The 27,139-nt window shown below is 42.1% G+C and overlaps 1 protein-coding gene across 1 annotated transcript; it reads right to left on the bottom strand.

The window, feature by feature from the left end:
• Positions 1 to 1,642: 1,642 nt before the first annotated feature.
• Positions 1,643 to 25,711, bottom strand: TBC1D13 (TBC1 domain family member 13). The gene is made up of 12 exons (XM_070758469.1): positions 25,486 to 25,711; positions 21,377 to 21,450; positions 18,198 to 18,238; positions 16,895 to 16,956; positions 12,731 to 12,830; positions 11,012 to 11,094; positions 9,424 to 9,583; positions 8,296 to 8,497; positions 7,581 to 7,744; positions 6,130 to 6,290; positions 5,109 to 5,166; positions 1,643 to 3,602 (listed from the first exon to the last, which is right to left on the bottom strand). The coding sequence occupies exons 1-12, from the start codon at positions 25,506 to 25,508 to the stop codon at positions 3,537 to 3,539; spliced, it is 1,194 nt and encodes a 397-aa protein (XP_070614570.1). The 5' UTR covers positions 25,509 to 25,711; the 3' UTR covers positions 1,643 to 3,536.
• Positions 25,712 to 27,139: the final 1,428 nt, after the last annotated feature.

Below are 27,139 nucleotides of genomic sequence, written 5' to 3'. Positions count from 1 at the left end.
TCCCCCAACCAGCTTAGCAAAGCAATAAATAAATAGTCCATAAAAATAGTCCACTTCCCTTGTCTACTTGAATTCCGATTTCTGCAAAAGCCCTTTTCAAAGCCTCTTCAAATATAATCCTTCAAAACAACTGCATTGTTTGTGCATTTGATGCATCACTTATCTATTTCAATTCCAATTTCTGCAAATAACCTCTCACTCTCCAAATAATCCTGCAAAACAACTGCCCCCTTGGTCATTGGTCTGTTTTAATTACAACTTGTGCAAAAGCCTTAATTGAAAACTACTTCAAAATAACTTCATCGGGAATGAATGAGCCTGGTTTTCTTCCCATGAAAGACAAACAAACAAAGAAACAACCCCCCCCCCCCCCACAGATCCACAAAAGAAATTGTAGTGCAGGGGTTCCCAAACTTGGCAACTTTTAAGACTTGTGGACTTCAACTCCCAGAATTCCCTAGCCAGTATAATAGCTGTTAGGCCACATGTTTTAAAGTTGCCAATTTGAAGACCTCCGATGTAAATAATCTCCTGTACAAATTATACACTTGTAAATTCACTCTGAGTCAATGTATTTCAAGGGCAATTTTTAACTTATTCTATCTCCCCCCCTCGTCAATTCTTTTTATATAATTTTGCATCTGCTATTGAAACTGGGAAGCAAACTTAATTAAAGTAAAAATACAAATAATAGGAGGAGAAAAATCTTATTGAATTCCTTCATCCTTCAAAAGACCGGAGAGTCTTTTCCAAAGGAGAATCTTTATTTAAGAAAATAAAAAGAAGATAATTAAACCGAGCGATGCCAAAAAGCTACAGAACCACTTTGGGATCTATGTGCTAGGCTAGAACAAATTTTCTACTCCAAAACTTTTACATGCAACTCTGCAGATTTATTTATTTATTTATTGTGGTTGTTTTGACCACTCCGGGGCCGAATAATCATGGCTAATTCCTTGAATCCTGGCTTGCTTGCTTTAAAAGCAACTCACAAAATACCCTGTTTCGTATTGGCAACCGCCAACTCTACTAAAAAAAAGAAAGAATAGAAAAAAGTAAAACGTATTTCTGCTGTTCCCAAAATAAAATAAAATAAAATACAGATCGACAAAGAGCTGTAGAGAATTTCCTGTACAAATTTTACACTTCTCTACTCAGATTCTTCTTACCAATCTCTACGTACATCACAGGCAATTTTTTATTTAACATTTTCTATCTTTTTCCCCATCAGTCCTTTTTTTACCTAATTTAACATAATCTGATGCTCAAAGCGGGAAGCAGATGGAAATGTTTAAAAAGCTATTTCGGAAAATAGTGGAACATGTAAAGATGAAAGGACGAAAGCCAAGTTTGGCAGGACAGCAAAATAAAAGGTCAGCAAAATCGAGCCGATCCGATCTATTATATCCGGCAAGAAAAACCAAACATATTTTTCTCTTTGTGTAACGGAGCGTTGCCAAAGAGATTCACAAAAGCATTTTTACACACTGAACTGGGAAGCAACAAGAGGCTCAATGATTCCAAGCAGTTTGTGGGATGGTGTGGACAGGTGTGTAAAAATCTTGACCACCGGTATATGCTGCCCCAATATTCAAGATACTGGAATTTTTTATGCACAGACAAACTAACACATAAACACACGTTTTTCATCCCGTCATTGCAACATGACATTTTATCATCATCGTTATATTATCATATCACAATCCTAACATTATTTTTTTTACATTCAATTTAATCGACAGAGAACATTTTTTAGGCTACCCCAAAACCAGCTGCGGCGTATCGCACATCGTATCCAATAAATTGCTGCCATCAAAATTTTACAAAAGAAAAGACAATTATCCAATAAAAGGTGAAAAAAACATGGTTGAAGACAGCCATCCTTTCTGCCTTGCAAGAAACCTAAGTATGCATTTCGGGAGAAGAGCAATTTTTTAAATTTTATTTTGCAAGCTTTATGTCAAATGCTAAGCTTGTTTGTGCAAGTTTTGCATTTTTTGCGTCTTTTTAAGGTCGCTCTGCGGAAGGAGGAAGGAAACTAAGCTACAGGATTTGGCAGTGGTTATGCTGTATAAAAGCTGTAAGGCCAATTTTCAGGCAGCTTTCAAAAGTACCCAGCAGACTCCTTACTAGATAGAACAATTTCCTTCCATCAAGATAATACACGTGTAGGGAAGATATGGAACATAATTTTTGAAAGTCCCTGGTTCTCGCTAATTTTCTTCCTTTTGCCACAAAGCAAAAAGGCATTTCCTGCAGTGGGGTTTCATTGGGGTTGCAGGTTTTATAGAAGCACAAATTCAGACGTGTTTTGATACCACCTCCTGGTTCCATCATGCATTATCAAAAAAAGCCACCGAATGGACATTTCCTGCTGCAAAATCGAGAGTGGAAATGGGAAGAATGACAGAAATAATCTTTTCCGCATTGTTCTTGGGGAAAAAAAGCATTTTAAGTTCTCTCTAAACGCAGCATAAAACATGACGTATCTTCAGGGCTGTTTGAAAACGACTTTAAAATGAATATTCTCCGAATTGGCATCAAAACCCAGGGCAAGAATAGCAGTCTGGCTTCAGCTCGGCTACACCAAAACCTCTAATTTCCATTTTATATTCAAGACAATAGCATCCCCATCACCAAATCAACAAACCGCACATATTACATTGGATTTAACTAGAGGAGACGAAAATTTCTTCATCAGATGTCACAAAGGCCTAATTAGCTTTTGGGGACCCAAACTAATCCAGAATAGCACGTTAGTTAACACAAAAGAATTCTGAAAATAATCAAAATTCTTTTTTCCCGTTGCCAGAAGAATTTGTGGGAAGGGGAAAATTCATCCTACAAGCAGAAAACTAGCAAAGCAAGACTTCTACATTTATTCGTTATTTCGGCTCGCAGGAAACGCTTTATTGGGCAAGGATGGCCTTTAACCAATTTGGGGGGAATAATTTATAACGGATTGCAGAGCACCGGCAGACCACGCAGGCAGTAAGGAAGCGCCAACAACGGAAAGTTTAAACTCGGCCGCGAGAAATTCGTTCTCCGGTTCAAAATCCCCATCTTAGACGACTCCGGGTTCCACCAAGAGAGGAAGTCCACCCGCTCTAAGGCAGTGGGGCAAAGGAGGCCTTGCCAGCATCCTTCCAAATTTTTTCCCTTCTCTTTTTTTAAAGCTTCCGAGGAAACCTGGGCTCCCAACGAGGGAAGGAAAGAATCTTAACGAAGAAGGCGAAAGATTCTTGGTAGTTCTGGATCGAGAGCGACTGCAAAGAACTGATTTCAAAACTATGACGCCGAAGCTGGTGGCCTCTTGGAGAAGACGTTCCCCACAAAGCATCGGTTCAATTCCAGGTGGGTCCTGCTTCTCGGCGCCTTGTAGTTCATCTCCGCAAGAGTCCCTGGCCCCCCAAAAAATATGGGAGGAGGAGGAGTCATTTCCCTGTCGAGGAGATTTTGGAAGAGAAGAACTTTTGGACTGTGACTGCTTCCACGGAGAAGGCCATCACATCTGCTGAACCTTTAAGGTGAGCGAGCTACTGCGACTCCTGAAGATCCTTCGCCCTCTTCAGAATCAGGTGGACATCCGAGATAGGGTAGTCCTGAGCGGGAAAGGGACAATCAGCCATTGGAAAAGGAGCCATTCAAAGTGTTGGTCCTGACCTATGAAGCTCTACATGGCATCAGACCAGAATACCTGTGGGACCGCCTTCTGCCGCATGAGTCCCAGCAACCGGTCAGGTCCCACAGAGTCGGCCTTCTCCAGGTCCCGTCAACCAGACAATGTCGCTTGGTGGGGCCTAGGGGAAGAGCCTTCTCTGTGGGGGCCCCGGCCCTCTGGAATCAGCTGCCCCTGGAGATACGCAGTGCCCCCACCCTCCTCACCTTCCATAAAGGTCTAAACCCTTTAAATATGATAAAGGGTTAAATAAGGTTCAGAAGGGAAGTGTTTTTAATAGGAAAGTGAACACAAGAACAAGGGGACACAATCTGAAGTTAGTTGGGGGGAAAGATCAGAAGGAACGTGATAAAATATTTTACTGAAAGAGGAGTAGATGCTTGGAACAAACTTCCAGCAGACATGGTTGGTCAATCCACAGTCACTAAATGTAAACCTGCCTGGGATAAACATATATCCATCCTAAGATAAAACACAGGAAATAGCATAAGGGCAGACTAGATGGACCAGGAGGTCTTTTTCTGCCATCAATCTTATATGTTTCTATGAATGAAGGACGGAAAGAAAGGGAAGGAAGGAAGGAAGGAAGGAAGGAAGGAAGGAAGGAAGGAAGGATCCACAGTCACTAAATGTAAACCTGCCTGGGATAAACATAGAACCATCCTAAGATAAAATACAGGAAATAGTACAAGGGCGGACTAGATGGACCAGGAGGTCTTTTTCTGCCATCAATCTTCTATGTTTCTAAAGACCTATCTGAGCTGCCAACCTTGGGGCGATTAGACCCTAGCCCCCTGGCCAATTTATGTTACATATGATTGTTTGAGTGGATATCACTGTTTTTTAAAATAATACTGAGTGACAGTTTTTGGAACCGAAGTCTCAAAGATGGTTAAGTTGGACATCTTGTTTATGACTGTTCCATACAATATTAATACAGAGTCAAATATCTTCTAATTCCAGTACAATAAAATGAAGTATTTTGTTAGTGTTAGTAACTCTTCTATAATTCCACAAAATTCATAATTCAAAACTGTTAATTTCGACATAAATGACTAGGATTGCTGTTGACTAAGCTATTTGCCAAAGTAAATAATATTTACACACTTAATGTAGCTGGTTATCTGAATTACTACCAGTACCACTATCAGCTGGGTATCTGCCACCTCCACGTTTCCTGTGTGTATGTGTAACTCAAGGTCACTCTGCACCCTCCTTAACATTTAACAATGACTTTCCTACGTGTAACAAGGAAAAATGAGAGAAATGGAAACAACTGGGCACAATGATTTTTTTTGCCTGTTGGTAAGAGCTAATACAGCTTGTTCAACAAGCCACAGTTAAAACAAAAGCTGGCTTGATGCGAACACAGTCGTAGCTGAGATCATAGCCAGGAAGAAAATATTTTGCCTTCCCCTCTTCGCTTTACCTGCAAAAGACGCATATTTACAGTGAAATCCCCTTCTAGGAGTTGATTCCGAATGAGCCTGTAGGAGAACAAGAGAAAGAAAAAATGGACTTAGCTCAGATCCACTGGGACCCAACAGGAAAGAGATCAAGGATGGACAATGCAAAAGGCAGAAATGGGGGGGAAAAAAATATTTTTATCAGTTTCCTTTACTTTATCTTATTTTTTAGTTTTTTTATTGAATTTTAAAAAACAAACACAAAACACCAAGCAGCAGCAACAACATTAAACTTTCAATAAATTTGTATAAACATTATAAATGCTAAGAAAATAAAAAACAAAACAGAAAAAAGAAAGACAAAAACAAATAAGAAAGAGAGAGGAAAAACCCCCAGACATAAATAAAACAAACATTTGGGGTATTTACACCCCCTTCTCATTCAGAATTTCAGGCCGAGATCAATACACTTTTAGCTTATTTTAGTTAACGTGTTGCTTTACATATATATCCCTCCTTTATCATTGTTTATAAACATAACCAATATGATGCAATATACAATATAATATACAATATAAGGGCAGACTAGATGGACTACGAGGTCTTTTTCTGCCATCAATCTTCTATGTTTTTATAAAGCCGCCCCGAATCCTTGGAGAGGGGTGGCATACAAATCCAATCAATCAACCAACCAATCAATCAAAACATACTCCATGCTCTTTTCCACTCCTATTTTCCCCACAATAACAACCCTGCGAGGTAGGCTGAGTTGAGAGAGAGCGACTTAGCTCCAAAGTCACTTAGCTAAAGCAAGACTAGAACTCGCGGGGTCTCCTAGTGATTGGCCCAGTCAACCAGCCAGCTTTCATGCCAAGGCAGGGCTAGAACTCGTGGCCCTCTGGGGATTGGCCCCATCACCCAGCCGACTCCCATGGCCAAGGTGGGACTACAACTCCCCATCACCCAGTTCCTAGCTGGGGGACTGAATGGCAGCAGCTGCGTCCCATGGGAAGCTCCACCAAGGATCGTGGGTCTTGAACTCACGTCAACATGGCGCAGCAGACGAGCAGGAGGAAGTCGAAGCGGTGGTCGTCGGCGAAGAGGGAGTCCCAGATGCGAATCACGTCGGGCAGCAGGAACTCTTGCGACAGCAGCAGGGTCAGCCAGCGGAAGGCAAAGAACTGGGGCTTGATGTTTTCCTCTTGCTGGGAAGGGAAAATAGAAACATTTAGGAAAAGCAGAAAAGCATCAAGCGCTTCTTTTTTTATATAAAAAAATATTATTATTATAAACATCGTAAATTATTTTCTCAGGTCAAAGCCATCATTTTGAGTTGGAGACAAGAAGAAAACTACTGTGGGAATTGGGGAGAAAAGAAAGATATTAGCCACAACAAATTCTTTACAGAGGTTCAAGGTCATCCTTTGTTCAACACCAGCCGGAAGTAGGAGGGGAGGATCATGGACATTTGAGAGAACCAGAGCGGTCCACGCATGTGTGGGGACGAGGAAGTTAAGCATCGGGTTGACTACAGTTCGTATCCAACATGTCTCTGTTAATTTAGGGGTAGTGATTTCTGACCATCTCCAAATGACTGAACAGTGCGGTCAGGCGGCAAGGAAAGCGAGTAGAATGGTTGGATGCATAGCTAGAGGTATCACAAGCAGGAAGAGGGAGGTTGTGATCCCGCTGTATAGAGCGCTGGTCAGATCACATTTGGAGTATTGTCCAGTTCTGGAGACCTCACCTACAAAAAGAGATGGATAAAATTGAATGGGTCCAAAGACGGGCTACAAAAACGGTGGAAGGTCTTAAGCATAAAACTTATCAGGAAAGACTTCATGAACTCAATCTGTAGAGTCTGGAGGACAGAAGGGAAAGGGGGAACACGAGTGAAACATTTAAATATGTTAAAGGGTTAAATAAGGTTCAGGAGGGAAGTGTTTTTAATCGGAAAGTGAACACAAGAACAAGGGGACACAATCTGAAGTTAGTTGGGGGAAAGATTAGAAGTAATGTGAGAAAATATTATTTCACTGAAAAAGCAGTAGATCCTTGGAACAAACTTCCAGCAGACGTGGTCAGTCAATCCACAGTCACTGAATGTAAACATGCCTGGGATAAACATAGATCCATCCTAAGATAAAAGACAGGAAATAGTATAAAGGCAGACTAGATGGACCAGGAGGTATTTTTCTGCCGTCAATCTTCTAGGTTTCTATGAATGAAGAAGGAAGGAAAGAAAGAGAAGGAAGGAAGGAAGGAAGGAAGGAAGGAAGGAAGGAAGGAAGGAAGAATCCACAGTCACTGAATGTAAACATGCCTGGGATAAACATAGATCCACCCTTAAGATAAAAGACAGGAAATAGTCTAAGGGCAGACTAGATGGACCAGGGGGTCTTTTTCTGCTGTCAATCTTCTATGTTTGTAATAAACTGGGCCTTGGAAGAACACGAGGTTTGGCCCCCTGTGGCTCCAGGTGCAAAGCTTCTCACCAGCTTCATGTAGAGCTCTCTGTCCTTCTCCTTCAAGATGATGTAGACTTTCTCCATCTTGTAGGTGATCCCACACTGGGAGTCGTCCAGGCTCTTGATGAAGTTGTCCCGGATCTCGGACATGAGGTTGGTGAAGCAGAAGAAGGTGTCCGCCTCAGCGTGCTCTGTGCACGAGAAAGGGACATCAGTTCAAATCCCGGGAAGGGTCTGGCTAGCAGATGAGAGCAAAATAGCTTGAAATGGATCTATACTAGTGTTCTCTTCCTTTGCATTATCAGAAAAAAATATGTTACACAGAGAGATACACACATATACACACACAAGCTGAGAGGAGGAGAGCCTGTGGTCTAGAGGTTAAAGCTACTGCCTTACAGGCAGATTCCCCAGGTTCAAATCCCGGGAAGAGTATGGCTAGCTGATGAGAGCAAAATAGCTTCTAAATAGATCTATACTCTTCCTTTTCATTATCAGCAAAAATATGTTACACACACACACATACACACAGGTCAGATCTCTGTGGCTTTTCTCTCATGAGCTTCTATTTCCCTACAAACGACGAAACAGAAGCTCGTGATAGAAAAATATATTATTTCTCGCCGTGCTGCCACTGGTCAGTCGGTCTTCCAATTTGGGCCCTGGGCATCCAACAAGTTCGCCATCGCTGCTATACATCAATTGGACCCCAAGGTGGCAAGCACCTCTCGCCCCCCCCTACCTTTCCATGCACTGTTGGGGTTTGTGGCAAAGGTGTAATAGAGGGGCCCCAGGATTTCGTTCATCCCTTGGACGTAGGCGATTCCGGGGTTCAGCTTGGCGTAAATGAAGAGGATTCGCTCCACGACTTCCCAGTGAGCCTCGGTTCCATCGGGCAGGACTTCATATTCGCTCAGCACCGGGGTCTTAAGAGGAGAGCTCACCTGCAAAGAAACACACACAGAAAATGGGGACAGGCGTCTTTTATATGGTACAGGGTGTCCTCCACTTACGACCGTTCAAAGTTACAACAGCGCTGAAAAAAAGTGACTTACAACCAGTTTTAGAATCATCCTCCCATCCCCACAGACACCGGATCAAAAGGTACCGTATTTTTCAGAGTGTAAGATGCACTTTTTCTTCCCTAAAAGAGGCTGATAATTTGGGTGCATCTTATACTCGCTGCTAACGATCTTCCCAGCTCTGACCTTGCAGGCTCTTTCATCGTTACTCTCTGCGAAGAATGTTTTCCAAGCCCTAAGTCTTTGCAGGGTTTTCCCCCATTGGTCTAACTTGCTCCACATGATTCTTTCCAACCCTAACCAGGTACTAACGATGTTTTCAGCTCTTACCGGCTTGCAGGCTCTTTCATTGTTACTCTCTGCGAAGAATGTTTTCCAAGCCCTAAGTCTTTGCAGGGTTTTCCCCATTTTTCTACTTGCTCCAAATGTTTCTTTCCAGGTACTAACGATGTTCCCGGCTCTCCCTGGTTTGCAAGCTCTTTCATTGTTACTCTCTCCAAATACGTTTTTTTAAAGCCCTTAACCAGGGGATAAAATAATGTGCTGAAGGTGACCAGACTAAGGACGCTGGCCGGATGACTATCTGTTAAGTGCAGATTCTTTTCCCTATTTTCCTCTCCCCAAAAACTGAGGTGCATCTTATACTCTGAAAAATACGGTACCTTTTCTACCGCTATAACTTTGAACACTAAACCAACTGTTGTAAGTCAAGGACTGCCTGTCTATCGGGTATTACGACGGGCTCCAAGCAGTCGTCTTATGCGACATCACCTGTGACACCTTCCCCTCCCGGGGGGCCAAGTTCCACCCCACCCCCTCAACCCTCGTACCCGAAATGATTCCCTTACGTTAGTTACTCCACTCCGGTTTCGTGCCACCGTCTGCGATTTGAGGGTGGTTTGTTGCACCCGTTTGCGAAGGGTCTCAAATTCGTTCTGGGGGTCCAGGATCAAGAGGCAAGGGTACTCCGTCTGGCGCTGGAAGAAGGCCATGTCAGGATACAGTCGCCTGTAGCGGGGGGGAGGGGGGAGAAAGAAACCAGGTTTCTCAAAGAGAGGCTTGGAGGTGACTGGCCCCTCCCACAGGCTACACAAGTGGAGCGCATGGAAGGGGCTCAGTCGCAGGAAGCAACTTAGTTCAACTCGTGCCATTTCCAACCCCGTGTTTCTGTTTGGCCTTGCCAAGTGCCTTGCTTACTTGGTCTTTGGCAGCGTGTCAAGAAGGATCAAGGTTTGTGTGTTTATCTGCCTTGTCCCGAAAGAACGTTGTCAGACTTGTTATCGTTGTTTGGGACATTACGGCTGGGAATGAAAATAATTCTGCCGCATGAATCCCAGCGACAGGTTACGTCCCACAGAGTCGGCCTTCTCCGGGTCCCGTCAACTAGACAATGTCACTTGGTGGGCCCTAGGGGAAGAGCCTTCTCTGTGGGGGCACCGGCCCTCTGGAATCAGCTCTCCCCGGAGATTCGCACTGCCCCCATCCTCCTTGCTTTCCGGAAGGATCTGAAAACCTATTTATGCCACCAGGCCTGGGATCACTAGATCCCAGCCTCTGGCCAACGAATGTGTGGTATGTTTGTAGTTTGAACTTGAATGGTTGATTTTTAAGGTTTTAGCCCTTTCAGAATGGTTTTAAATTAATTATTTATATTAATTGGATTTAGATGTATTATTGTATATTGTTTTTTATTGATATATTGTGAGCCGTCCCAAGTCCAATTAATAATAATAATAATAATTATTATTATTTATTTATTTATTTATTTGGATTTTTTTTTTTAACACCACCCTTCTCCTTAGATTTAGGGTGGCTTACAACATGTTAGCAATAGCCCTTTTTAACAGAGCCACCAGCCTCTGGCCCCCACAATCCGGGTCCTCATTTTACCCACCTCGGAAGGATGGAAGGCTGAGTCAACCTTGAGCTGGTGATGAGATTTGAACCGCTGACCTACAGATCTAGCAGTCAGCTTTAGTGGCCTGCAGTACAGCACTCTACCTGCTGCGCCCTCCTCCTCCTCCTCCTCTTCTTCTTCTCCTCCTCCTCCTTCTCCTCCCCATCATTATCATTATCATTATTATTATCATTATTATTACCAGCCATTAAAATAATAGAGGTTTTTGGGACCCTTTGTGCTATATTATTTGATCAGGTCAGAACTTTGGGACTAACAAGACTAACAAGATCATGGGTCCCTGGATATAGAAGATGACCAGGCTGGGCCTGAGGGAGGGGTCAAATGCATCATAAGTCACAAGCCCTCCCCGTGCCAGCAAGAGATGGAAGTCTAGCCCACTTTGAATGCCTCTCTTATCTCCCACTCATTTCCCTTAAGGGCCAGTTGGCCAGATTCTTAAGCCTGCAAAGAATCTTCTTCATGCTTGTTATTGGACCTGCCTGAGCCTCCTCATTTTTTTGGCCATGCTGACCTACCGGACATCCTTGTCGATTTGCAAGAGGACTTCGTTGTCCTTGAAGTAAGTGTTCCATTGGCTGTTGGGGTTGGGATTCAGCGGCTTTGAAAGAAAAAAAAGATTTGGAGAGAAGAGGCCGTCAAAACCAAGCTGGGAGCAGAAATGCAGATTTTATTTCATTTATTATTTATATCCTAACTTTGTTTTTTACAAATACAGTGGTGCCTCTACTTAAGAACTTTTCTAGATAATGTTCGACTCCTTTCTACTGTTTTGTATTTATTTATATTGTACTCATATTGTTGTTGCAAGTCGCCCTGAGTCCTTCAGGATCGGATGGCATAGAAGTCAAATAAGAAAGAAAGAAAGAAAGAAAGAAAGAAAGAAAGAAAGAAAGAAAGAAAGAAAGAGAAGGAAAGAAAGAAGAGAAAGAAAGAAAGAAAGAAAGAAAGAAAGAAAGAAAGAGGTGTTCAAGATTGTTTTGCCTCTTCTCAAGAACCATTTTCCACTTATAAACCCAAGCCTCTGAAACTGTAACTGGAAAAGTCAGGGAGAAGCCTCCATGGGGCCTCTCTAGGAATCTCCTGGGAGGAAACAGGGCCGGAAAAGGCGTGGAGAAGCCTCATGAGGCCTCTCTAGAAATCTCCTGGGAGGAAACAGGGCCGGAAAAGTCAGGGAGAAGCCTCCGCAGGGCCTCTCTAGGAATCTCCTGGGAGGAAACAGGTTAGGAAAAGGTGGAGAGAAGCCTCTGTGGGGCCTCTCTAGGAATCTCCTGGGAGGAAACAGGGCCAGAAAAGGCGTGGAGAAGCCTCATGAGACCTCTCTAGGAATCTCCTGGGAGGAATGCATTACTTGCTTTTACATTGATTCCTGTGGGAAAAATTGCTTCTTCTTACAAACTTTTCTCCTTAAGGACCTGGTCATGGAACGAATGAAGTTCGTAAGTAGAGGGGCCACTGTAACTCAGAAGTAAACCCCCAGTAGCAGTACTATATATGGGAGTTTGATCTCCTGTTAGAGGAAGCAGGATCTAAAGCAAATAAATTCATCAACAGAGGAATACGCTCCAAGACCAGGGAAGTACTAATGCCACTCTACTATGCCCTGGTCAGACCCCACCTGGAGTACTGCATCCAATTTTGGTCACCTCACTACAAAACAGACATCGAAACTCTGGAGAAGGTGCAAAAAAGAGCAACCAAAATGATTAGGGGACTCGAAACCAAGACTTACGAAGAGAGATTGAGAGAACTGGGCATGGACAGCCTAGAAAAAAGAAGGTCTAGAGGGGACATGATAGCAGTTTACAGATACTTGAGGGGTTGCCACGGTGAGGAGGGGGTCTCTTTATTCCCCAGGGCACCAGAGGGCCGGACGAGGAACAATGGTTGGAAGCTGACCAAGGAGAGATTCAACCTGGAAATAAGGAAGAACTTCCTGACGGTCAGAGCGATCAACCAATGGAACTGCCTGCCAGGGGAGGTGGTGAACTCCCCAACTCTGGACACCTTCAAGAGGAGATTGGACTTCCATTTGGCTGGGGTGCTGTAGGGTTTCCTGCTCAGGCAGGGGGTTGGACTCGATGACCTAACGGTCCCTTTCAACTCTATTAATTAATTAATTAATTAATTAATTAATAAATAAATAAACCCAGGCAGGCAGATTGACTGACATCCTAAACCCAAAACCGAAACGTCCATAATGAGAAGCAAAGAGCTAATGAGGGCTACGTCCTTACATGGTCCTCCAAAGTGACGTCCTCTCTGGAGAACCCGAGTTCAGCTTTCGCTATTCCCGGCTGGATAATCATTTCCTTCAAGAACTGGGCGTAAAGTTCCCTTCGAGGAAGAGGATGCAGGAGGAGACGGTTCAAAGAAAGGAAGAAAAATAGACATTATTATCAAATAGCTACACTCCATTTCCATCAGCGCTGCTAGGTTTCCCCCCCCCCCCAAAAGCAAGCAGAGATGAATATTGTTTAGCACAAGAGACACAGTTTCCATTGTTTCGAACACACCCAACAAAAGAGGGAGGGAGGGAGGGAAGAAAGAAAAAGAAAGAAAGAGGGAAGGAGGAAAGAGAGAGAGAGAAAGGAAAGAAGGAAGAGAGAAAGAAAGAGGGAGAGAAGAAGGAAGAAAGGATGAAAGGAAGGAAGAAAAAGAAGGAAGGAAGGAGGAAAGAGAGAGGAAGGAAGGAAGAAAGAGGGAGGAAGGGAGGGAAAGAAGGAAGAAATGAAGGAAGAAAAATGAAAGGAAGGGAGAGAAGAAGGAAAGAAAGAATGGAAGGAAGGAAGAAAAAGATAGAGAAAGAAAGAAAGAAAAAATGAAAGAAAGAAAGTTAAATGAAGGAAGGAGAGAGAGAGGAAGGAGGAAAGAAAGAAAGGGAGAGAAGAAGAAAGGAAGGGATGGAATGAAGAAAAAGAAAGGGAGGGAGGGAGAGAGACAGGAAAAAGGGAGAGGAAGGAAGAAGGAGGGAAGGAAGAAAGGAAGGAAGACATGGGGTGAATTGGTTAGATTCACAACATGCTACAGAAGGGGGATAGGGGAACTTTCCCCTCTGATCGTATTCTGTCTTAGCCAGAAGTCGGGGCCAGAATATAGATGCGTTTATCACAGCCACGTTTCAAAAGTTGTGGGAAACCACATCCTTTAGCGCACTGTTTCCCAACCTTGGCAACTTGAAGATATTTGGACTTTAACTCCCACAATTCCCCAGCCAGCAAATGCTGGGAGTTGAAGTCCAGATAGTTTCAAGTTGCCAAGGTTGGGAAGCACTGCTTTAGCGCAATAGCGAAAACTGCAGCCTTGGACATCCAATCTGAAATGATTTTGGTGTCTATATTTTGGACAGATCCCTCGGATTCCTTAAGCGATTTCCAGAGTGATCCCCCCCACCCCCTTTATTTCCTGGCAAATACAACAAAATCTAGTGGCCTTAAAGTGATTTTCCGGGGAAAATACAAGAATACTCTCCTAATTATGAACCTCCATGCATTATTAAGAAGAACGACATTTGCGATCCGATCTCTCCTTCTAAAGTGCTACGCTGTCACTGCTTTGAATTGATTTCTGTTGGAAAAGGCCGTTGATGGCTGCTCGGGCCAGGCAGAATATTTAAGAACACAACCCCAGTTTTCAATGCTTGGGTGTCGTTTCTTTAACCGTCAAAAAGCCCTGCCTTCCCAGCCCCCAAAATAGTCAGTCGTGCCCATTTGGCTTTCAACCCAAAACACCCCAATCAGCAATGTGGAAATAAATTTGCACCAAAGGGACTGAAGATTGTCTTCAATCACAAGCTTTTAAAATACATCTCAAATTATAGAAACCTAGAAGACTGACGGGAGAAAAAGACCTCGTGGTCCAACTCGTCTGCCCTTTTTTTAAATATATATATACTGTATATTTATGTTTGGGTATGTATGTGTTGTTTGCTTTTAAAATATGATAGGGTTTTTATGTGCTTTTTTAAATATTAGATTTGTTTTCGCTGGAATATTGTTTTTATTATTGTTGTGAGCCGCCCCGAGTCTTCGGAGAGGGGCGGCATACAAATCTAATACATTATTATTATTATTATTATTATTATTATTATTATTATTATTATTATTATTATTATTAGACTATTCCCTGTATTTTATCTTAGGATGGATCTGTGTTTATCCCAGGCGTGTTTAAATTCAGTGACTGTAGATTTACCAACCACGTCTGCTGGAAGTTTGTTCCAAGCATCTACTCCTCTTTCAGTCAAGTAATATTTTCTCACGTTACTTCTGATCTTTCCCCCCAACTAAGCTCAGATTGTACCCCCTTGTTCTTGGGTTCACTTTCCTGTTAAAAACACTTCCCTCCTGAACCTTATTTAACCCTTTCACATATTTAAATGTTTCAATCATGTCCCCCCTTTCCCTTCTGTCCTCCAGACTGTAGAGATAGAGTTCATGAAGTCTTTCCTGAGAAGTTTGATGCTTAAGACCTTCCACCACTCTTGTAGCCCATCTTTGGACCCGTTCAATTTGATCCATCTCTTTTTGTAGGCGAGGTCTCCAGAACTGGACACCGTATTATTCCAAGTGTCGTCTCACCAGCGCTCTATACAGCAGGATTACAATCTCCCTCTTCCTGCTTGTGATACCTCTAGCTATGCAGCCAAGCATTCTACTTGCTTTCTCTACCCCTTGACCACATTGTTCACCCATGTTAAAATTATTTTAAAATAAAAGTCCAATAAATAATAAATACATTTTGAGACTGTCAGAAATCGCTACCCCTAAACCCTTCTCTTGTGAAGTTTTTACCAAATTATACTTTTGCACTTTCTTTTCTGTGTGGTCTACGCATCCTTTTTCCAACTTAGTCATCTTAAAACGGCCTTTCACAATCTTGGTGACTGTAAAATGAGTGGACTTCAAATTCCCAGAATTCCCCAGCCAGTGGTCACCAGGCTTGAGAAAGACTGAGTTGGACAGGAAATATTAGCACTGCTTCTGTTGAGTCATCAGGCCTGCAGTTGAGTTAATCTATAGGAGGGGGGGGATTAAAATCTATAGGAAGAAAATGCTTTTAATTGATTAATTGATGGAGGGGGTGGTTTCAAATCAGGCTGAACTCTAAATGACCACATAACAAATCTTCTTTTTTGGTTTTGTTAAAACTCACTAAAACAATCCAGATGGACACGCAAATTTTCAAGTTCATTCTTGCTAGAAATTTTAAAGAAAACGTATCAAAAAAGGATAAAATATCTGCTGTTACATATTATGACAGTGGCAAGAATTATATATGCACAAAAGTGGAATAATCCAAGATTACCGGAAGAAAAAGAAATAATTAAGAAAGTATATGACTGCAGAAATGGATTGGCTAACCATGGTATTAAATGATAAAAAAAGATTTGGACTATTATGATATCTGGACACACGGATAAGAAAAAGGAAAAATAATCTACTATGAAAATGTGTTTGATGTAAGAATATGTGTATAGATATATATTTGTATTTGTATTTGTGTTAATCTCTCTTTACCGTATACAGTATGTTGTGTTTGTGGGGTTTTTTAAATGTATAAAATTCAATAAAGTTACTTTTTAAAAAATCAGATCATTTTAAAATTCATTTGATTAATTATAAAATTAATTTTAAATGACGAGTCGACCCAAGCCTCTGGTGGAAAGGGGGGAAAAAATAAAAATCAGTTAAGAAGAGAGCTAAAACGCCAGCACAGCTAGCTCCTTCACAGTTGAATTCTCAGCCATGAGAAGGGACTGTCAAGCATGAAGGACAACACCTTAAATTCCACTTAAGCTGATTTATTGCTCATAGGAACCTATACAATGAACGGTCAGCAGAATTGGCCCTGCATTAGACAAGCTCAGTTTCAGCGCTGAGCTTTGTATGTTGTATGTATATCTTTGTATACCAGCAATACGTACTTGACAAAACAAACAAACAAATAAATAGCTCCCCCCAACTGGGATTAATGGGATTCAAGGGATTGGATTTAGACAGTTTGTGGCCATGTAAGGACTGTAGGTAGATTGCTCTCTTGACTCCACCTCCCTGCTTCTGCCTGTCTTTCTCCTGCAGGGATGTTCTGATTTTCCCTGCCAAGAATTAATTTAATTTAATTTAATTTAATTTAATTCAATCCAGTCCAATCCAATCCAATCCAATTTAATTTAATTTAATTTAATTTAATTTTTTAAGATTTGATTTGATTTTTTAATTTAACTTCTAAGCCACCCAATTCCGAAGGACTCAGGGCCTCTTACAACAACGTAAATTACAAATAACAATAAAAAGAAGTCAACAATGAACAGACTAAATTCTAAAACCCTAATTAATTTTTTTTTTTAAAAAATTCAGCAACATGCGAAAGACGGTGAGAACTCCAACAGTTCGACGTACCTTTGTTTCCTCAGCTCCGAATTCCAAGCGCCCCTTTCCACAGGGAGGTAGTTTAAGAGGATCTGCAAAAGGCAAATTTAAAATATTAAGTTAAATTAATAAAATAAATAAAGTTAAGGAATGTGCACAGGGGAAAGCCGTATTCTGAACTCCTCCATTTGCTAAACGTCCTTTCCCCAACCCAGGGCCATTAACCCTTTTTTATTTGAATACAGGGAGTCCTCGAATTGCAAGCATTCCATTAGTGACCAACGCTAAGTAACGGCACTAAAAAAAAAGGGAATTGTAACCATTTTTCACACTTCCAACCATTGCATCCTCCCCAGGGTCATTTGATCAAAAATCCAGATGTATTTAGGATGGTTGCAATGTGATCCCCTTTTTCAATTTTCCAGGGGAAGCCAGGTTCACTTAAACAACTGCGTGCCATGACACATTCCTTTTAGGTTCTCAAGGTCAGCCTTTGTTCAGCACCTGGCTGGAAGCGGTTGGGAGTTACAGGATACACTGGCAGATGTATGGTTCATGTGATGGACTTGTGGGAGGAGATGCAAGGAGATGAATTCCAGCCCTTGTAATGTTAAGATTTGAGTTTCTCCCGTTGGCCCTATTAATAAATTGGAATTTTGAAGAAGGCCAAGCCTTGGACTCGGATTTATTTCTCGGATGCTATTTGGAACGCTGACATTGTGTTGTATATTGGGAGGGTTGCATAATGCGTCGGCTAAACAATGCCGTCTGGCGGGACCCAGGGGAAGAGCCTTCTCTGTGGTGGCCCCAGCCCTCTGGAATCAACTCCCCCCTGGAGATTAGGACTGCCCTCACCCTCCTTGCCTTTCGAAAGCTCCTGAAGACCCACCTACGTCGCCAGGCATGGGGAAATTAACATACCCCCAGCTACTATGGTTTTATGTATGGTTTGTTAGGTTGTGTGATTGTTTTCTTTTTTATAATAATGGGTTTTAAATTGTTTTTTAACGTTAGATTTGTACATGTTGTATTATTGTTGTGAGCTGCTCCGAGTCCTCGGAGAGAATGGCGGCATACAAATCTAATCAATTATTATTATTATTGTTGTTGTTATTATTATTATAATGGGCAAAACACACTTAACAACTTAACTTTGCTTAGCAAGAAAAATTTCGCAAACGGTCACTAAAGAAATAGTTGCAAATCAAGAACTAGAAACCAACTGAAAAGGCCGTCATGCAAAGGCAGCAGGGGAAATGATAATAATAATAATAATAATAATAATAATAATAATAATAATAATAATGCTGCCGTATGCTCAGGAGGGCCTTACCTTCCAACAGAGACAGCGCAAGCCACCTTCGAAGGGGATCCCTGTAGAATGGAAGAATTCAGGGAGTTAAAGGCTTAAGAGGCGAGGTGAACGTTTTATTGGCAGCTTCACCTCAAAGAGAACCAAGGAAGCTGGAGGAGGTTTGGATGATAAGAACATAAGAACGTAAGGACCTAAGAAGAACATAAGAACGTAAGGGCCAAAGCCCCTCGAGCCCAGCATTCTGTGTCACACAGTGGCCCCCCAATTGTCCATGGGGACCTTGAGCGGAAAGAGAAGGCAAGACCCTCCCTTTCCCCTGACCCCCAACAAATGGGACCCCAGGGAACCCTGCCTGCCTCAACCAACATAGAGGCGGCACATGGACATCCGCTTCAATAACCACCCATGATACACTAGGAAGGAAGGAAGGAAGGAAGGAAGGAAGGAAGGAAGGAAGGAAGGAAGGAAGGAAGAACCTAAGAAGAGCCCTGCTGAATGGGGCCAAAGCCCCTCGAGTCCAGCATTCTGTGTCACACAGGTGGCCCCCCAATTGTCCATGGGGATCTTGAGCAGAAAGAGGAGGCAAGACCCTCCCTTTCCCTGGACCCCCAACAAATGGTACTCAAGGGAACCCTGCCTGCCTCAACCAACAGAGAGGCGGCACTTGGACACCCGCTTCAATAACCACCCATGATACACTTGGCATCCATGAATCTGTCTAATCCTGCCTTGAAGCTACCCAAGCTGACAGCTGTCACGACCTCTTCTGGAAGGGAATGCCATCAACCAAGGACCCTCTGGGGGAAGAAATATTTCCCTTGATTTGTCCTCACTCTCTCACCTAAGAGCTTTAGGGAGGGGCCCCTCGTCCTAGTATTGCGTGATAGAGAAAGGGATTTTTCTCTATCCACCTTTTCTATCCCACGCAGGATTTTATACCCTTCGATCAAGTCCCCCCTTCAACGCCGTCTTTCAAGGCTGAAGAGACCAAGGTCTTGCAACCTGGTTTCCTAAGGGAGGGGCTCCATTTCCTTGATCATTCTCATTGCCCTTTTTTGCACCTTTCCCAGTTCCATTTTATCCTTCTTGAGATGCAGTGACCAGAACTGTACACAGGACTCCAAGTGTGGTCTCACCATCGTACAGAGGCAATACAACTTTCCGACCTATTTTCGATTCCCTTCCTAATCACGCCAAGCATGGAATTTGCTTTTTGTACTGCTGCTGCGCTCTCCTCCTCCTCCTCTTCCTCCTCCTCCTCCTCTTCTTTCCCCTTCTCCTCCTCCTCCCTCGGCCTCATCGTCTCCCTTCCCATCATCTTCTGGGAGCTTCCATGGGCAGTCAGTGGGTCACGGGGAGAACCGACGGCTGGACTCAATGGTCCAGCAATCTAACCCAGCAGGGCCTGGCTCGTGTTCTCAAATCCATTTTCACTCCTCCTGGCCTTCCCTGCTTCACCTTCATACACACACAATAGTACAGCGAGAACCATAGATTTAGAGCCAGGATGACTTTAAAGGGATCCATCACTGGATACGACTTTTTAACTAGATTCTCATCATCCAGTCTAAAGAGGTTTGTTTCCACACTACACCAACGTACAGTATTCCTACATCAGAAAAAATAAAGGAAGAAAAATGGACCTGGTGCATAGGTTTTTAGAGTAATGAACTACATCAATCGGATTTTAGATTCGATATTGTATACTGCTTTTATTATATTGTGAGCCGCCCCGAGTCCTCGCAGAGGGGCGGCATACAAATCCAATTAATGTAAAATTAATATAAATAAATGAATGAATGAATGAATGAATGAACGAACGAACGGACGAATAAACAAACAAACAAATAAATAAATAAATAAATAAGGCATTTTTAAGCCCGCAAGAACATTTTCTGTTAAATATTTACAGAGGCGATAATTCAGTGACCTTTGGCCTTTAAACACCAGTTGGCAGAGGACTGTCAAACTCCACTTGGGAATTTCTTGTCAAAAAGGGGAAAGAAAATGTGTTTTTATACAGGAAAAGGATTTTTCTTTTGGAGGGCGGGGAAACTAATAAATTCAGTGATTCAGAAGAATTCAAAGAATTGTATTTCCACAGTAATAAATAACCTGCAAAATTGGATACTTAGGAAAGAATGTTTTAAAAAGGAATAAAATACAGAAGATTCAGGTCTTCTCTTCTATCGATGTCTTTAAGAATTGGGAGAGACAGTGAAATTATCACAGCTTGCAGGAAAAAGGAATAGTCCCACTTTATAGAAACATAGAAGATGGATGGCAGAAAAAGACCTCCTGGTCCATCTCGTCTGCCCTTATACTATTTCCTGTATTTTATCTTAGGATGGATCTATGTTTATCCCAGGCAGGTTTCAATTCAGTGACTGTGGATTTACCAACCATGTCTGCTGGAAGAGATGTGGTCCACTGCCATATAGGGCTTTAAAGGTCATAACCAACACTTTGAATTGTGACCGGAAACTGATCGGCAGCCAGTGCAGGCCACGGAGTGTTGAAGAAACGTGGGCGAATCTTGGAAGCCCCACGATGGCTCTCGCGGCCGCATTCTGCATGATCTGAAGTTTCCGAACACTCTTCAAAGGTAGCCCCATGTAGAGAGCGTTGCAGTAATCAAACCTCGAGGTGATGAGGGCATGAGCGACTGTGAGCAGTGACTCCCTCTCCAGATAGGGCCGCAACTGGTGCACCAGGCGTCTTCGGAGATGGGCGGCATACAAATCTAATAAATTGAATTGAATAAATTGAACCTGGGCATGATGAATGTTTGCAGGAACAGGGTCTGTCTAACAAAAAGAAGGACCAGGGGAGAAATGACAGCAACTTTCCAATATTTATGAGACTGCTGCAAGGAAGAAGAAGTCAAGCTCTTCTCCAAAGCAGCTGAAGGCAGGAGAAGAGGCAATGGATGGAAACTAAGCAAGGAGAGAAGAAACCTCGAACCCAGGAGAAATTTCCTGACAGTAAGAACAATGAACCAACGGAACAGCTCGCCATCACTGGAGGTTTTTATGGGTCTGGACTAGTACAGGGTTCTCGTCTCGAGCAGGGAGTCGGATTCGAAGACCTCCAAGGTTTCTATGATTTGATGTAACTTTTCTCAGGGGAAACCAACCGGCTTAGCCAATTTTCTGTGGCCATTTTGCAAGGCTAAGCCGCTGCTCTCTCTCCCTTACCGTTGAAACAAAATTCCCGCAGCTTCTGCAGCACGATGTTGGGCTCATTGAGGATCTCTTCAAATTCTGCAATTCTACAGGAAACACAAGGCAGGCAAAGCTGTTAGCACACACCCCAAACGCTGGAAACCACAAAAGACTCTCAAAAGCTACCTGGGACCTGCAGGCTGGCGAAACAATAGGAGGCACGGCACTTTGTTGGGGTTTTAAGTAAATGCATATAAAGTTTATTTTAAGGGCTCCATTCAGGGTGGGATAAAAGCCCAGAAGCCCAAAATATGAGCGTGCAAGATTATTTGTATAAAGGCCGATGGAACCTAACTGAAAAAGGCCACAGTGTTCCGATAAAGGCTTTTATCTGAGCTTAAACCAAGTCTGGGTGCAACAAAACCACCTGACTTGTTATCAGCAACAGCTGCAAAAGGTCTCGATGTCTCCCCAGATCTATGCAGAGAGTCCTCAACCACAACCCAGCCCAAAAGTCATGTTGCTCAGCAATGTATTTGTTATGTGAGTTTTGCCACATTAGCAAACCTCTGAGGTTGTTAAATTGGTGAGTTAGATCGTTAAGCGAATCTGACTTTTTCCCCGTCAGCTTCACATCAGAAGATCTGAGGTTCTTGAGACTTACTTATTTATTTATTTATTTATTTATTTATTTACTTACTTACTTACTTACTTACTTACTTACTTACTTACTTACTTACTTATTTATTTATTTTGTCCAATACACAATGAGGGTTTTAGTGGGTATATATATAAATGCACATAGAAAAATACATGATGAAGGTTATAGAGGAGATATTCATAGTAAAATATATCTAAGAAATAATAGAAAAGAAGGTATAGTAATAGAACATATCAATGGAAGAATAGAAGAAGAGATATAGGAATAGAAGAAAGGTAGAGGAGATATAGGAGAGATAATAGGACAGGGGACGGAAGGCACTCTAGTGCACTTGTACTCGCCCGTTACTGACCTCTTAGGAATCTGGATAGGTCAACCATAGATAATCTAAGGGTAAAGTGTTGGGGGTTTGGGGATGACACTATGGAGTCCGGTAATGAGTTCCACGCTTCGACAACTCGGTAACATAGCAACGGTCATAAACACGAACCAGTCGCAACCAATATCTTTTTTCTTTTTAAAAACAGTCTTTATTAATTATGATTGAAACATTTAAATATGTGAAAGGGTTCAATAAGGTTCAGGAGGGAAGTGTTTTCAATAGGAAAGTGACCCCAAGAACAAGGGGGCACAATCTGAGGTTAGTTGGGGGAAAGATTAGAAGTAATGTGAGAAAATATTATTTTACTGAAAGAGTAGTAGATGCTTGGAACAAACTGCCAGCAGATGTGGTCGTTAAATCCGCAGTAACTGAATTTAAACATGCCTGGGATAAACATAGATCCATCCTAAGATAAAATATAAGAAATAGTATAAGGGCAGACTAGATGGACTGTGAGGTCTTTTTCTGCCATCAATCTTCTATGTTTCTTTGCTTCTGTTTATATACAAAATAAAATTGTTGTTTAGCAATTAATTTTGGACAATGTATGATTTAGGTAATATGATTGAAATTAATAAAGATTAAGATATAGATAACAATATATAACATAGCAATGTAAAACTAGTAGGCTGATAAAATTAAATAGTATTAAGAAAAGCTGTAGCAATAATGCCAACAGGTAAATTGTTGAGTGTTTAACACTTGGTATATAACTGTAATTACAAACGATGATATCTATATGTCTGTATAAGTTGTGTTTTGTTTTTGTTCTTGTCTTTGTCGGTTTTATGGTGTTTGTGTATTTCTGTTAATGTAAATAATGAATAAAGACTATTTAAAAAAAACAAAGTCATTTTTTTCAATGCTGCTGCAAATATGGTCATTAAATGAATTGTTGTAAATTGAGGATTGCCTGTATTTCACAGCTGTGTTCCCTCTTGTCCCCAGGTATTTTGGAAAAACACATCTGAGCAGCAGCTGGCTGGAAAAAAAAGCTATCCTAGATGTTTAAAATCTTTAAAGGCCACAGAAAGAACAGCTAAATAAAAATAGCAGCTTCCCCCTGCTTCAAATCGGAAATTACCATCTTCTCTTTGGCCCTGTTAAAACTTTGGCCAAATACACAATTTACTTCTTACAGGAGTTCCCAAAACACAAGAGAACTTTTTGTGCTATAAACTCAGTTTGGCACAGCCAAAAATCTATGCCCTTTTCTTTAGGTGACGAGGGATTATTTGTTCCTTTAAATGGGAAACTTTTCGCTAATGTACTTTAATTTTTTAAAAATCCATATAAAAGCCTCTTTTATTCCAGATTACAGTACATCCTTTCAAAAGGGGGGGGGGGAAACCCACCTTCAGCAAATCTCCACAAGCGACAAGCCAAGGGAAAAACAGGGAAATTTGGAAAGGAAATAAGACTCCATGTTTTGTTTTTCTCTCTGTGCTGGTTTTTTTAAACAATCAGCAAATTGTTGTATCTCTGTGTGTGTTTTTGAAACAATCAGCAAACTATTGTGTCTGTGTGTGTATATTTTAAATAATCAACAAACTATTGTATCTGTGTGTGTGTTTCAAACAACCAGCAAACTATTGTGTCTCTGTGTGTATGTTTTAAACAATTAACATATTGTATCTATGTGAGTGTTTCAAACAATGAGCAAACTATTGTGTCTGTGTGTGTATGTTTTAAACAATCAACAAACTATTGTATCTTTGTGTATGTTTTAAACAATCAGCAAACTATTGTCTGTGTGTGTGTTTTAAACTATTAGCAAACTATTGTGTCTGCCTGTGTGTGTGTTACAAACAATCAGCAAACTATTGTATCTCTGTGTGTTTGTGTTTTAAACAATCAGCAAGGGGCTGCTATGTGTGTCCACCACGCATCCTTCACAGTTCTACAACTGTAGTAATTTGAGGAGTAGCAAAGGCTTAATTTCGGAAAGAGTGGGAGGAAATGGGGAATCCCATTTCAATGGCCTTGGGGGACGGGAGTAGTATTAAAAAAAACAGTCATACCCACTCAAACAATCATATGTAACATTAATTGGCCAGGGGGCTAGGGTCTAATGGGGCGGCTCATATAGGTCTTTAGAAACCTAAAAACACACAAGATTGATGGCAGAAAAAGACCTCCTGGTCCATCCAGTCTGTCCTTATACTATTTCCTGTATTTTATCTTAGGATGGATCTAATATTTATCCCAGGCATGTTTAAATTTAGTTCCTGTGGATTGACCAACCAGGTCTGCTGGAAGTTTGTTCCAAGCATCTACTACTCTTTCAGTCAAATCATATTTTCTGATCTTTCCTCCAACTAGCCTCAGATTGGGCCCCCTTGTTCTTGGGTTCACTTTCCTATTAAAAACACTTCCCTCCGGAGCCTTAGTTAACCCTTTAATATATTTAAATGTTTCGATCATGTCCCCCTTTCCCTTCTATCCTCCAAACCACGTGTCTCCCAACCTTGGCAACTTGAAGATATTTGGACTTCAAACTCCCAGAATTCCCCAGCCAACTGGCTGGGGGATTCTGGGAGTTGAAGTCCAAATATCTCCAAGTTGCCAAGGTTGGGAAACACTGCTCCAGACTCTACAGATGGAGTTCATGAATTCTTTCCTGATCAGTTTGATACTTAAGCTTCCTTTTTTTTTGATTCATTGTTGCTTTTGAGTTGGGCAATGAAATTGTATGTGTGTCTTTGTGTGTGTGTGTGTGTGTGTGTGGAGGAAAACCCCAAGAAGGGCAGAAAGAACAAAAAGCAACCCAGCGCCGGTGGTTGGAACCTTGTTAACAGCCCACACAAGTACACACCAATACGCAAACACACTAACAGGGGGTTGTGTTTTTGCAAGAGCGGAGCCCTCCTGCTCCATCCTCGCCCCGGGCCAAGGAAAAATGCAACCCGTTAGAGAGGCGGGGAAGGCGGGGAGCAGCCCAGGGTCGTCTGCATGCGCCCCCCAAAAGCGTGCATCCCCCTTTTCCTCCCCTCCTGCCCCCTCCCAGCCCAAATGGGAAGGGGAGGGGGCCATGCAACCCCCGGGGGTCTTTTGCAAAGGCGGCCCGGGCTCCTGCATCCCCCGCCGGGGCTTCCTTACCTGCTCCGGTGCTGGCTCGACATGATGCGGGACCCCCGCCGGGTACCGACCCGGTACCTTCCCCGCCGCTTCTCCCGGGCGCTCCGGCGCGCCGCCGGGAGGACCAAATGGCGGAGGCGGAGGCGGAGGAGGAGCCCCGCCGGGCCGGCTCGCTCTGCCTCCTTCCCTCCCTCCCTCCAAGCGGGCGGGAGGGACTCCAGAGCCTATGAGCCCCCGCCGGTCATCCGCCACTCCAAGCATTCCCATCTATTTTTCAGTGGGTGGGAGCCTGGGCTCCGTGGTCCATGCTCCACAGCTGGCAAAGTGCCCACTGTCTTGGTAGAGCTTGGACTTCTTTGCCTGTGCTCCACAGCCGGCGGGGTCTCTTTTTTGGGGGTGGGGGTGGGTGGGCTCCAGGGTTCCAGTCCAGAATGTGGACTACAATTCCCATCCTTTCAGCTGGACTCCCCCAGCAACCATGAGCCATTGTTTCTGCTGTGTGTGATCTTAGCTGAATCAGAGGGACCAGGAGATCCTATCTATGATTCCCAAGCCATCATTGTTGGGTTTAAACCGTACATGGCTTACTTGACCCCTATGACAATCATTAAGTGTTGTACCTCATGATTCTTGACAAATGTATACGTGTGTTCTTTTATGTACACTGAGAACATCTGCACCAAAGACAACTTCCTTGCGTGTCCAATCACACTTGGCCAATAAAGGATTCTAATTCTAATTGTCAACTGCCTACCATCCCTGTCCTACTGTCCTATTGTTTTCTGTTATCATTACTGTCTATGTTATGTTTATATAAACTACTATCTTATGCTTGATTGACAAGCAAACAAACAAACAAATAAATAAGTAAATAAAATAAAGCCATCATTACAGCTAAGCCTGATGGCCAAGCTGTCCATCCTCCTAAATTTTTATTGGAAGAGAAACCAAGTGCTTCTTTTTAAATAATAAAGCAAAAGGAGGCAGGGTTTTTTGAGTGGGGATAATGGGATAAGGAGTTTAGCCACCCCAGATGGATGGGGAACTCTATTTGGAGGTCACTGCTAAAGGACCCTCCCTACATCCTACATGATCTTTGATCAGTATCTAGCATCTTCTTTGAGCAACAATTTACACACTGTGTAAGATGTATAACAATATTTTTTTGGGGGGGGGCTCCCCAGAATTAATATATATAATTAATATATCATATTAACTATACATACTTCATATGCATAATACTAATCATAAACAATATGGCTGAAGGCTGTTTTTGTTCCCTTTTTTTACACTAGGAGTTGTGTCTGCTAATACTGATCATTCAACTGTATATAATATTATAATATAATATAATATAATATAATATAATATAATATAATATAATATAATATAATATAATATATATTATGCATTAGAGAGGCAAATATGCAAAATAATTTATTTGGCTAAGTCACTTATAGAACTGTGCTTTTTTAAGTTGTATTTTTATATTATTTTATTATGTTGTTGGTAAGCACACCTAGAATCATTTAGGTGAGATGGATAGTGTAAAAACGTGATAGAGGCATAAAATATGAGATGGGTAATATATATACAGTATATACATGTTTGGATGTATATATCTTGTAAATATGTAGATATGTGTAAGAGAACAATCAAATCTGCCCCGTGTCCT

Source organism: Erythrolamprus reginae, chromosome 8 (genome assembly GCF_031021105.1).
Source record: "Erythrolamprus reginae isolate rEryReg1 chromosome 8, rEryReg1.hap1, whole genome shotgun sequence".
Classification (NCBI taxonomy): Eukaryota; Metazoa; Chordata; class Lepidosauria; order Squamata; family Dipsadidae; genus Erythrolamprus; species Erythrolamprus reginae.
This window is presented reverse-complemented; position numbering and strand designations above follow the sequence as displayed.

Coding starts and splice junctions, on each gene's coding strand:
- TBC1D13 (XM_070758469.1), bottom strand. CDS start 25,508: ATGTCGAGCCAGCACCGGAGCAG. Junction 21,451..25,485: donor TCGAGCCAGCACCGGAGCAG/GTAAGGAAGCCC, acceptor TGTTTCCTGTAG/AATTGCAGAATTTGAAGAGA. Junction 3,603..5,108: donor TAAATATGCGTCTTTTGCAG/GTAAAGCGAAGA, acceptor TTTCCCGCTCAG/GACTACCCTATCTCGGATGT.